Genomic DNA, 13781 nt, shown 5'->3' with positions numbered 1-13781 from the left:
GGTTTCACATAGAGAAGGATGATTTTCATTGTTGCATGATACGATGTGTCCCTTCATGTCCAAACATATTTCCCATCGGAACCACAGAGAATGGTTGACATAAAAGAATGCAGATCATACTGCTCCCATTCGCCAACCAAACTCAGCCACTGCTTGTGCAGACGGCGTGATAGCCAAGACAGACACAGAAGAGACGTTGCGAGCCTATCCTTGTTTTATCGTTATTTTCATGGCAGGTGTTCATCTGAACTCCAATCTCTGGTCCTCCCCTCGCCAATCTTTCACGAAAAACACCCGTCTAGCTGAATCCACTGTGAAAAATTTCCTCCACTCTATATCTGTGCCTAAATCAAAACGCGGATTTCATGAACAAAGCTTCTTTCTTAGAACTGCACGCCTGTGGAACTCTGTTCCGTCTGCCTGCTTCCCTCCGGACTACAACTTGGATGTCTTCAAGTCTAATGTTAACAAATTCCTAATGAACCGCCCCCCCCTAATTAAACACTTTATCAAATCTCCTCACTAACGTAATGTACTTGCAATAACCCTTATCCCTGAGTGGCTTCCGGGCCTTGATAAGTGGTGATCACTGTGTAAAAAAAAAAAAAAAAAAAAGGAACCCACATTATCTCAGTGAATTCCATCTAGAGTAAACCTACGCTTCTTATTGTCCGTTCTTCTCAAAGGATATCTCCAGTGATTCGGACATGCAGCCTATTGAGCAAAGAGAGAGCTCATTCGCAAGGTCCTCTTAGAGATGCGTCTGCATCGTATTTTCCATCAGGACCACAGAGACTGGTTGAGACGGAAAAATGCGGGCCATACAGCTCCGATTCGCTGTCCAATCTCATCAGCTGCCTGTCCAGTTGGTGACAAAGTAAAGCCAAGATAAACAAAGAAACCCACATTATCTAGGTGAATTTCGTCTGGAGTGAACCTACACACCCTACCAACCGCACCTTTAGCGACATCTCCAGCGGTTTGGACATGCAGCTTATCGACCAAAGGGAGAGCTCGTTCGCAAGGTCCTCTCTTCCCCCTTCTCTGCCTGGCTGACACGTATTGGTAGGCAACTGAAGACCTGGCCGATAAGAATTAGGGATAATCTAGCAGTACAATCAAGCCGATAATTAGTTGGTCACAGGTGCTGAAATTGGAAGTGGTTAGTCATTTCCTGCAAGCTAACCCAGGACTGTTGAAATTGCTACATCCAAGCGGGATGATAGCAGCTACAAGTACGAGTAGGGAATCAAGTCTTCAATGTGTTCCTATGCAAATAGAATAAAACAATTTTTTTTTTCATTCTTTTTATTACATTTTCACCCCAAACAAGGCACATTGCCACTTTATGTATCAGGGACAAAAGCTACAGGGGTACTATGTAGGGAGTTGGGCAGCAAGATGTTTGTTCATATTGCACTTGAACTCCTGCATGTCAGTACAGTTGGGGAAACAGGGACCCAGAAAAGAAATTCCAAAGTCTAGCAGCTCTGGGGAAGAAACTATTGGAGTAGAAAGCTCTCCTACATCTACGGATCTCCACTGCGTAGGGGTGGGATTTAGCTGCTTATCGGGTTCGTCGAAGGTATTTACGTCAAAGAGGTACAGGTGCTTGCAGTTCGTCAGAGCATTCACCATTAAAGTACTTGTAGAACAGGCAGAGAGATGCAACATTTCATCGATGGGATAAAGGTTGAAGCCTAGAGGACAGTTCAGGATCTATCAGGTTGGCGACTCTCTTTTGAACCCTGTCCAGGAGTAAGAGACTGGTAGCAGATGAACCAGCACAAATATGACAACAATTTCTGGCGTTAGTAGCTTTCAAGCATGGTAGAGAGAGCCTACCTTCTCCACAGCGGTCCTGGAAATGCTCTCAATTTAACTGTTCCAACTCATGTTCCCTGTGAACGTTAGGCCATAAAAAATAAAAAAATTAAAAACATGGCCATGGTAGGGTGGGGGGGAGCCTTCTTTTCTTCCCCAAAAGGAAAAAGAAAATGCTTACTTGACAGTGCGGGAATTGAAGGAAGATGCTGGGGTGTTTAAGGGAAAAGCAGCCGCGGGAGGATCACTCTCTTCTTTCAGTACAAACCTGAAACACGTGGAAATGGGCTGGATTGTAAAAACATATAGGAATTGGTTATGAAAGCAAGGTGATACCCGTAAAAGGCCTAGCATATAGGAATTGGTCATGAAAGCAAGGTGATACACGTAAAAGGCCTAGAATATAGGAATAGGTCATCAGAGGAAGGTGATACCTGTAAAAGGCCTAGAATATAGGAATTGGACATCAAAGCAAGATGACACCCGTAAAAGGCCTACAATATAGGAATAGGTCATCAAAGAAAGGTGATACCTGTAAAAGGCCTAGCATATGGGAATTGGTCATAGAAGCAAAATGATACACGTAAAAGGCCTAGCATATAAGAATTGGTCATGAAAGCAAGGTGATACCCGTAAAAGGCCTAGAATATAGGAATAGGTCATCAGAGGAAGGTGATACCTGTAAAAGGCCTAGAATATAGGAATTGGTTATGAAAGCAAGGTGATACCAGTAAAAGGCCTAGCATCTAGGAATTGGTCATGAAAGCAAGGTGATACCCGTAAAAGGCCTAGAATATAGGAATAGGTCATCAGAGGAAGGTGATACCTGTAAAAGGCCTAGAATATAGGAATTGGACATCAAAGCAAGATGACACCCGTAAAAGGCCTACAATATAGGAATAGGTCATCAAAGAAAGGTGATACCTGTAAAAGGCCTAGCATATGGGAATTGGTCATAGAAGCCAAATGATACACGTAAAAGGCCTAGCATATAAGAATTGGTCATGAAAGCAAGGTGATACCCGTAAAAGGCCTAGAATATAGGAATAGGTCATCAGAGGAAGGTGATACCTGTAAAAGGCCTAGAATATAGGAATTGGTTATGAAAGCAAGGTGATACCAGTAAAAGGCCTAGCATCTAGGAATTGGTCATGAAAGCAAGGTGATACCCGTAAAAGGCCTAGAATATAGGAATAGGTCATCAGAGGAAGGTGATACCTGTAAAAGGCCTAGAATATAGGAATTGGACATCAAAGCAAGATGACACCCGTAAAAGGCCTACAATATAGGAATAGGTCATCAAAGAAAGGTGATACCTGTAAAAGGCCTAGCATATGGGAATTGGTCATAGAAGCCAAATGATACACGTAAAAGGCCTAGCATATAAGAATTGGTCATGAAAGCAAGGTGATACACGTTAAAGGCCTAGAATATAGGAATAGGTCATCAGAGGAAGGTGATACCTGTATAAGGCCTAGAATATAGGAATTGGACATCAAAGCAAGATGACACCCGTAAAAGGCCTACAATATAGGAATAGGTCATCAAAGAAAGGTGATACCTGTAAAAGGCCTAGCATATGGGAATTGGTCACAGAAGCAAAATGATACACGTAAAAGGCCTAGCATATAAGAATTGGTCATGAAAGCAAGGTGATACACGTAAAAGGCCTAGAATATAGGAATAGGTCATCAGAGGAAGGTGATACCTGTATAAGGCCTAGAATATAGGAATTGGACATCAAAGCAAGATGACACCCGTAAAAGGCCTACAATATAGGAATAGGTCATCAAAGAAAGGTGATACCTGTAAAAGGCCTAGCATATGGGAATTGGTCATAGAAGCAAAATGATACACGTAAAAGGCCTAGCATATAAGAATTGGTCATGAAAGCAAGGTGATACCCGTAAAAGGCCTAGAATATAGGAATAAGTCATCAAAGAAAGGTGATACCTGTAAAAGGCCTAGCATATGGGAATTGGTCATAGAAGGAAAATGATACACGTAAAAGGCCTAGCATATAAGAATTGGTCATGAAAGCAAGATGACACCCGTAAAAGGCCTAGAATATAGGAATAAGTCATCAAAGAAAGGTGATACCTGTAAAAGGCCTAGCATATGGGAATTGGTCATAGAAGGAAAATGATACACGTAAAAGGCCTAGCATATAAGAATTGGTCATGAAAGCAAGGTGATACACGTAAAAGGCCTAGAATATAGGAATAGGTCATCAGAGGAAGGTGATACCTGTAAAAGGCCTAGAATATAGGAATTGGACATCAAAGCAAGATGACACCCGTAAAAGGCCTAGAATATAGGAATAAGTCATCAAAGAAAGGTGATACCTGTAAAAGGCCTAGCATATGGGAATTGGTCATAGAAACAAAATGATACACGTAAAAGGCCTAGCATATAGGAATTGGTATGAAAGAAAGGTGATACTTGTAAAAGGCCTAGCATATAGGAATTGGTCATGAAAGAAAGGTGATACACGTAAAAGGCCTAGAATATAGGAATTGGTCATCAGAGGAAGGTGATTCCTGTAAAAGGCCTAGCATATAGGAATTGGTTATGAAAGCAAGGTGATACACATAAAAGGCCTAGCATATAGGAATTGGTCATGAAAGCAAGGTGATACCCGTAAAAGGCCTAGCATATAGGAATAGGTCAGGAAAGCAAGGTGATACCCGTAAAAGGACTAGCATATAGGAATTGGTCATGAAAGCAAGGTGATACCCGTAAAAGGCCTAGCATATAGGAATTGGTTATGAAAGCAAGGTGATACCCGTAAAAGGCCTAGCATATAGGAATTGGTCAGGAAAGCAAGGTGATACCCGTAAAAGGCCTAGCATATAGGAATTGGTTATGAAAGCAAGGTGACACCCGTAAAAGGCCTAGCATATAGGAATTGGTTTTGAAAGCAAGGTGATACTTGTAAAAGGACTAGCATATAGGAATTGGTCATGAAAGCAAGGTGATACCTGCAAAGGCCTAGCATATAGGAATTGGTTTTGAAAGCAAGGTGATACACGTAAAAGGCCTAGCATATAGGAATTGGTCATGAAAGCAAGGTGATACCCGTAAAAGGCCTAGAATATAGGAATAGGTCATCAGAGGAAGGTGATACCTGTAAAAGGCCTAGAATATAGGAATAGGTCATCAAAGCAAGGTGATACCTGTAAAAGGCCTAGAATATAGGAATTGGTTATGAAAGCAAGGTGATACTTGTAAAAGGCCTAGCATATAGGAATTGCTTATGAAAGCAAGGTGACACCCGTAAAAGGCTTAGCATATAGGAATTGGTTATGAAAGCAAGGTGATACCTGTAAAAGGCCTAGCATATAGGAATTGATCATGAAAGCAAGGTGATACCCGTAAAAGGCCTAGAATATAGGAATTGGTTATGAAAGCAAGGTGATACCCGTAAAACACCCTCAATATAGCAATCGGTCATCAGAGGAAGGTGATTCCTGTAAAAGGCCTAGCATATAGAAATTGGTCATGAAAGCAAGGTGATTCCTGTAAAAGGCCTAGAATACAGGAATAGGTCATGAAAGCAAGGTGATACCTGTAAAAGGCCTAGAATATAGGAATTGGTTATGAAAGCAAGGCAATACCCGTAAAAGGCCTACAATATAGGAATAGGTCATCAGAGGAAGGTGATTCCTGTAAAAGGCCTAGCATATAGAAATTGGTCATGAAAGCAAGGTGATACCTGTAAAAAGCCTAGCATATAGGAATTGGTTATGAAAGCAAGGTGATACTTGTAAAAGGCCTAGCATATAGGAATTGCTTATGAAAGCAAGGTGACACCCGTAAAAGGTCTAGCATATAGGAATTGGTCAGGAAAGCAAGGTGATACACGTAAAAGGCCTAGCATATAGGAATTGATTATGAAAGCAAGGTGATACCCGTAAAAGGCCTCACATATAGGAATTGGTCATGAAAGCAAGGTGATACCCGTAAAAGGCCTAGAATATAGGAATAGGTCATCAGAGGAAGCTGATACCTGTAAAAGGCCTAGAATATAGGAATTGGTTATGAAAGCAAAATGGTACCCGTAAAAGGCCTAGCATATAGGAATTGGTTATGAAAGCAAGGTGATACCTGTAAAAGACCTAGCATATAGGAATTGGTCATGAAAGCAAGGTGATACCCGTAATAGGCCTAGAATATAGGAATAGGTCATCAGAGGAAGGTGATACCTGTAAAAGGCCTAGAATATAGGAATAGGTCATCAAAGCAAGGTGATACCTGTAAAAGGCCTAGCATATAGGAATTGGTCATGAAAGCAAGGTGATACACGTAAAAGGCCTAGAATATAGGAATAGGTAATCAGAGGAAGGTGATACTTGTAAAAGGCCTAGCATATAGGAATTGGTTATGAAAGCAAGATGATACACGTAAAAGGCCTAGCATATAGGAATTGGTTATGAAAGCAAGGTGACACCCGTAAAAGGCCTAGCATATAGGAATTGGTTATGAAAGCAAGGTGATACTTGTAAAAGGACTAGCATATAGGAATTGGTCATGAAAGCAAGGTGATACCTGCAAAGGCCTAGCATATAGGAATTGGTTTTGAAAGCAAGGTGATACACGTAAAAGGCCTAGAATATAGGAATAGGTCATCAAAGCAAGGTGATACCTGTAAAAGGCCTAGAATATAGGAATAGGTCATCAGAGGAAGGTGATACCTGTAAAAGGCCTACAATATAGGAATAGGTCATCAAAGCAAGGTGATACCCGTAAAAGGCCTAGAATATAGGAATAGGTCATCAGAGGAAGGTGATACCTGTAAAAGGCCTAGAATATAGGAATTGGTCATGAAAGCAAGGTGATACCTGTAAAAGGCCTAGAATATAGGAATAGGCCCACAGAGGAAGGTGATACTTGTAAAAGGTATAGCATATAGGAATTGGTTATGAAAGCAAGGTGATTCCTGTAAAAGGCCTAGCATATAGGAATTGGTTATGAAAGCAAGGTGATACCCGTAAAAGGCCTAGCATATAGGAATTGGTCATGGAAGCAAAATGATACACGTAAAAGGCCTAGAATATAGGAATAGGTCATCAGAGGAAGGTGATACTTGTAAAAGGCCTAGCATATAGGAATTGGTCATGAAAGAAAGGTGATACCCATAAAAGGCCTAGAATATAGGAATAGGTCATCAGAGGAATGTTATTCCTGTAAAAGGCCTAGCATATAGGAATTGGTTATGAAAGCAAGGTGATTCCTGTAAAAGGCCTAGAATACAGGAACAGGTTATCAATGCAAAGTGATACCTGTAAAAGGCCTAGCATATAGGAATTGGTCATGGGAGCAAAATGATACACGTAAAAGCCCTAGCATATAGAAATTGTTATGAAAGCAAGGTGATACCCGTAAAAGGCCTAGAATATAGGAATTGTTATGAAAGCAAGGTGATTCCTGTAAAAGGCTTAGCATATAGGAATTGGTTATGAAAGCAAGGTTATTCCTGTAAAAGGCCTAGAATATAGGAATAGGTCATCAGAGGAAGGTGATTCCTGTAAAAAGCCTAGAATATAGGAATTGGTCATCAGAGGAAAGTGATACTTGTAAAAGGCCTAGCATATAGGAATTGGTTATGGAAGCAAGGTGATACCTGTAAAAGGCCGAGAATATAGGAATAGGTCATCAGAGGAAGGTGATACCTGTAAAAGGCCTAGCATATAGGAATTGGTTATGGAAGCAAGGTGATACCTGTAAAAGGCCTAGAATATAGGAATAGGTCATCAGAGGAAGGTGATTCCTGTAAAAGGCCTAGCATATAGAAATTGGTTATGGAAGCAAGGTGATACCCGTAAAAGGCCGAGAATATAGGAATAGGTCATCAGAGGAAGGTGATTCCTGTAAAAGGCCTAGCATATAGGAATTGGTTATGGAAGCAAGGTGATACCCGTAAAAGGCCTAGAATATATGAATAGGTTATTAGAGGAAGGTGATTCCTGTAAAAGGCCTAGCATATAGGAATTGGTCATGAAAGCAAAATGATACCCGTAAAAGGCCTAGCATATAGGAATTGGTTATGAAAGCAAGGTGATTCCTGTAAAAGGCCTAGCATATAGGAATTGGTCATGAAAGCAAGGTGATACCCGTAAAAGGCCTAGAATATAGGAATAGGTCATCAGAGGAAGGTGATACTTGTAAAAGGTCTAGCATATGGCAATTGTTACAAAAGCAAGGTGATACCTGTAAAAGGCCTACCATATGGGAATTGGACATCAAAGCAAGGTGATACCTGTAAAAGGCCTGCCATATAGGAATTGGACATCAAAGCAAGGTGATACCTGTAAAAGGACTGCCATATAGGAATTGGACATCAAAGCAAGGTGATACTTGTAAAAGGCCTAGCATTAAGAATTATTCATCAGAGAAAACGGCTACCTGTAAAAGGCTTAGCATATAGGAATTGGTCATGGAAGCAAGGTGATACCTGTAAAAGGCCTAGCATTAAAGACTTGATTTTGAAAGACAGGTGATAACCATAAATGCCTACCATATAGGAATTGGACATCAAAGTAAGGTGACACCTGTAAAAGGCCTAAAATATAGGAATAGGTCATCAGCGGGAGGTGACACCTGTAAAAGGCCCAGCATATAGGAATTGGTTATGAAAGCAAGGTGATACCCGTAAAAGGCCTAGCATATAGGAATTGGTCATCAGAGGAAGGTACTACCTGTAAAAGGCTTAGCATATAGGTATTGGTCATGGAAGCAAGGTGATATCTGTAAAAGGCCTACCATATAGGAATATGTCACTGGTAAGGATACTTGTAAAACGCCTAGCATGTAGGTGATACCTGTAAAAGGCCTAGATTTGGTCATCTTTAATATAAAGCTGAACGTCTGTGTGTGTCCGGTCACGAATAGGCTCCTATATGGTTGATTATTATAGAAAACTGATCACATATAATAATAGAAGATGTATCGAGACACAGGAATGGGTATGTTTGATCTGGCATAGTGATGATTCATTAAAATTGTGGGGTCTGCGTATGCACCTGGTCCACAAAGTATGGAAATAAAAAAATTTTAAAATTAAAACAAAAACGTTTACAAGGGTTTTTGATATAGATGTACATAATAATATTTTGATAAATGTTTTAACTTAAACAGAGATGGTATAATAAAATTGTGGGGTCTTCGTTCGCGCCTGGCCTCCATAGAATGGAAATAGGCACAAACTTTAATAAAGACTTTTCATATCTATCTACGTAAGTATACTTTGATAATTATGTTTTAGTTTGAAGAAATATAGTATAATAAAATTGTGGGGTGTTTGTTCGCGCCTGACATCCAGAGAACAGAAATATGTCACAAAGTTTAACATGGTTTTTTAATATAGATCCACAGAATATTGTGAGAAGTGTTTCAGTGTGAACAGGTATGGTATAATAAATTATGGGGTTTATCTATTTTATTTTTACTTTCATCATATTTTGCTTTGGTTTTGATACCCCCAAATTCGAAGCTATCTCTTTACAACCCTTCCTTTTCATAACTTATACTTTCATAAATCAGAGTCCATTTTCTGTAGGCTGTTTTTGAACCCAGTCAACGACGAGTACTTTTGCTAGTCAAATATAAATTTCAACAAAATAAATATCTGTTTATTTTGTAATAATGCGTTGTTTTGGCTTCAAATGTATCTAATATGCATCTTATTTTATTATCCTTTGGTATATTGCAATCGACGCCAGTTTATCTAGATATTTGCAGTTATTTTTAATCTTCCTTCGATGTTAGTTTTCGTGTGATTATCGTTGTTGCCTTCCTTAGTCATCCAATTCATTTATTTATGCCAGTGATTAGGAGACAACATTAAAACTGGGCAGGAGCTGCTAGAAAGGACATCCTGCCTTGATAGAATTCAAAATAGACTTCGCAGCCTCCTAGGAGATGTCCTTTTTTCTTCCCTGCAACCTCTTTCTCATAGAAGAGATGTAGCGAGTTTGCTTTATCGCTATTTTCATGGCAAGTGCTCGACTGAGCTTCAATCTATGGTCCCCCCTCTCGCCAAACTTTCACAAGAAACACTCATCTAGCTGAAAACACTATCAATAATTCCCCCCACTCATTATCTGTACCTAAACCTAAACGTAGATTCCGTGAACAAAGCTTCTTTCTTAGAACTGCACGCCTGTGGAACTGTCTTCGGTTTTCCTGCTTTCCAGCTGACTACAATATGGTTGTCTTCAAGTCCAATGTAAACAAGTTCTTGATAAGCCGTTCACCTTAAATTAACAAATTTATTGAATTTGCATTACTGACAATTACTATATTGTCCAATTGACTACTGTACACTTTTTAACCCTTATCCTCGAGTGGCCCTGGGCCTTGATAAGTGGTGATGCCTACATAAAAAAAAAAAACACCCAGAGAATCGAACTGGGTTGGGCGGCTTTCCAAAAACACAGCACCATTCTAAAATCAAAAAAGGGTGCCGATAACCGTTAAAGTAAACGTTTATTTAATTTATGTCCTTCCATATATGTTATATGTTTGGCCTTGATTGTATCACATGACTAAATAACTGACCAATCACATTGAGGCATTTCAAAATCACGTAATGCATTTCATTACGGGACATCGCCTGATCAAGAAAAGAAAACAATATCTACTTTCTGTCAAACTACTTCCCTACCCCCTCTATTTGATAAAATCAACAGTAAAACCCTTAAACTTTTTGCCCATGTCAAACGATCAATCACTGGCACGTCAAAGTTATGATTTGAGGGTATGTTAGACGGCAAAAGAGGAAAGCCAATGAGAAATTGGAGAGAAAATGTTTCTGATCGGACATCTCTCAACAGTTGGGCGTTCATCAACCAACTTGCCCTGGATCGGAAGGAATGGTGAAAAATAGATCACGTGGGTTCAAAATCCACACTGGGAGCAGAAGATGCAACTGGAGAGGTAGAGGTAAAGCCAAGGAGAAGGTGGAGAGAAAATGTTTCCGATTGGGCATCTTTTAATAATTGGGCGTCCATCAACCAACTTGCCCTGGATCGGAAGGAATGGTGAAAAACAGGTCACATGGATTCCATCCTCCAGCAAAACTGCTTCACTGCCCCCTCTATTTGATAAAATCAAAAGTAAAACTTTTTGGCCATGTCAAACGATCAACCACTGGCCTGTCAACAAAGGCAGAGGAAAGCCAAGGAGAAATTGGAGAAAAAATGTTTTAGATTGGACATCTCTCAACAGTTGGGCGTCCATCAACCAACTTGCCCTGGATCGGAAGGAATGGTGAAAAACAGGTCACATGGATTCCATCCTCCAGCAAAACTGCTTCACTGCCCCCTCTATTTGATAAAATCAAAAGTAAAACTTTTTGGCCATGTCAAACGATCAACCACTGGCCTGTCAACAAAGGCAGAGGAAAGCCAAGGAGAAATTGGAGAAAAAATGTTTTAGATTGGACATCTCTCAACAGTTGGGCGTCCATCAACCAACTTGCCCTGGATCGGAAGGAATGGTGAAAAACAGGTCACATGGATTCCATCCTCCAGCAAAACTGCTTCACTGCCCCCTCTATTTGATAAAATCAAAAGTAAAACTTTTTGGCCATGTCAAACGATCAACCACTGGCCTGTCAACAAAGGCAGAGGAAAGCCAAGGAGAAATTGGAGAAAAAATGTTTTAGATTGGACATCTCTCAACAGTTGGGCGTCCATCAACCAACTTGCCCTGGATCGGAATGAATGGCAAAAAATAAGTTATGTGGGTTTGCAATCTGCACCAAGTGGAAGATACGACTCATGAATGAATGTCTCCCCTTTTATTTAAGAATTTCTACTTTTGTGGTCAAAATGACAACCATTTTTTTTTTTTTTTAATTTTTAATCTATTATTTTGTAATATTTAGTTGAACGCATTCGTTTTTGTCTTTTAATTATGTTGTGTTTATCTATACAATAAAGTCGACTTTCACCTCTCTCATCAGATATTATAAGTTTAAAGCCGAAGACTTAATATGCTAATCTGTTCTGTCAGACACCTTGTTCAAATCCTCATGTGTACTTCCAGAAAATATACATTCATTTCATTTTCTTTTAAAATTTCTTACATTTTCTCTGGGGAAGCTGTTTCTCCCAACTAACACTGTCAAAGAAAAGGTTGCAGACATTTTAACTCGAATTCATATATCTACTCCTACCACCACCAGTATACAGGAGCCCAATTATTCATGGAATAATAATACCATGGACACAGTTTGTTTAACTTTTCACACTACTCTTTCTATAAATTCCTGATCAAAATAATGACTGATTTTTTTTTTTTTCGACTTAGTAGTCACCACTTATCAAGGCCCAAAGGCCACTTGAGGATAAGGGTTAATGAATGAAATGTGGTAGTTTATTAATTGTTAATGGTGTAAATTGGGTAGAAATTGATTATTTATGGGGATGACTCAACAAGAACTTGCTTACATTGGGTTTGAAGGCTACCATTTTGCATGCAACTAGGAAGTAGACCAACGGAACAGTGTTTGTTTTATAATTCTAACGTTACATTAAAATAATTTTTTTGTTAAAATTCCATTTTCCCCCCAAAACAAGGCACAGTGCCACTTTGATATAGGAGGCTACTATCGGGGACATAACTTGCAGGGATACTATGTAGGGAGTCGAGCAGCAAGATGTCTATTCACATTACACTTGAATTTCTGCATGTCAGTAGAGTTGGGAAAACATGAACCTGGAAGGGAGTTCCAAAGTCTAGCACTCCTGGGGAAGAAACTCTCAGAATAGAAGGCTTTCTTTTATCTAGGGATCTCTACTGTGTAGAGGTGAAACTTCGCTGCTTGCCGAGTTTGTCGAGGGTATTTACGTCGAGGAGGTACAAGGGCTTGTAGTTCATCAGAGCATCTACCATTAAAATACTTTAGAACAGGCAGAGGGATGCAACATTTCATCAGTGGGACAGAGACTGAAGCTTAGATGACAGTTCAGGACCTATCAGGTTGGCGACTCTCTTTTGAACCCTGTCCAGGAGCGAGAGACTAGTAGCAGTTGCACCAGCCCAAATGTGACAGCAATACTCCATACATAGGTAAATGGTAGCCTTGTAGAGGTACAGGATACTTTCAGGTGCAAGTAATTTTCTAGCATGATAGAGAGAGCCCACCTTCCTTGCAACAGCCATGGCAATGCTCTCAATGTATCTGCAGCCAAAGCTATTAGTGGTTGAGACATAATTCACATTAATTTTTTTTCAGTACTCTGATTTAATTCCAGAATAACAGATTGCATTCCAGATTATATTTCTGAACAGTAGCAGGATATGATTTATGTCATAAACAAAATAACATTACATGCTTTTCTTTTAACGGTTAATTTAAAAAAAAAAAAAAAATCTTTGGAACGCTGATGTTTTTAAAACTAAAACATTTTCAACAGTTTGCATTCTGGAGACGGATCTCTTTTTCCGAGATAAGTGACTTCTATATTAATCTTTTTATCTTTAGATTCAAATATTAATTAACTACATTTTATTTCAGTATTTGATTTCATATATTTATTTTCTGATTGTTTTATTTAATGCTAACGTTTTCTCGTCCATAAATATTGTTTATTAAATCTCCCAAGCTGATTACAAAAATAAGATTAGGTAATTTTATTCATTTTCAGTTCATGAGAGGGAAATCTATCACCATACTTTCCCTTAAACAAGCCAATTGGACTTTTATTAAGTACAATACTTAATAATTTTTTTTTTTTTTAATGAAGAGTAGACAATGCAATGTGGATGCGTTATCGGCAGCTCCCATTACTCTCGCTTCTCTTTATTTGTCCCTCAGTCCTAATTTTTAAGTGAGTGATTTTTCTGACAAAGTGAGAAGAAAAAGCTGTATTCTAGGTTGGCAGTATTTTGATAGAGATGGTGGAAATTTTCTGTTTCTATGTCTATCCTTGTAGCCATGTCACTAGTAA

The 13781-nt window shown here is 39.3% G+C and overlaps 1 protein-coding gene across 2 annotated transcripts in view; it reads right to left on the bottom strand.

Moving 5' to 3' along the window:
* The window catches only part of LOC145271204 (INO80 complex subunit B-like), a 141302-nt gene that overhangs the window by 91329 nt on the left and 36192 nt on the right, over positions 1 to 13781 (bottom strand). The window contains exon 3 of one of the 2 annotated variants that reach the window (XM_080126769.1): positions 2006 to 2092. The exons of the other annotated variant lie outside the window; for it this stretch is intronic. Coding sequence (XP_079982895.1) covers positions 2006 to 2092 — 87 coding nt within the window. The remainder of the gene's footprint in view (positions 1 to 2005; positions 2093 to 13781) is intronic. 2 annotated transcript variants of the gene reach the window in all.

The sequence above is a fragment of the Euprymna scolopes genome, chromosome 46 (assembly GCF_053919585.1).
Source record: "Euprymna scolopes isolate OS-2025 chromosome 46, ASM5391958v1, whole genome shotgun sequence".
NCBI lineage: Eukaryota > Metazoa > Mollusca > Cephalopoda > Sepiida > Sepiolidae > Euprymna > Euprymna scolopes.
The sequence above is the reverse complement of the archived record's forward strand: the minus strand, read 5'-3'. Positions and strand labels throughout refer to the sequence as shown.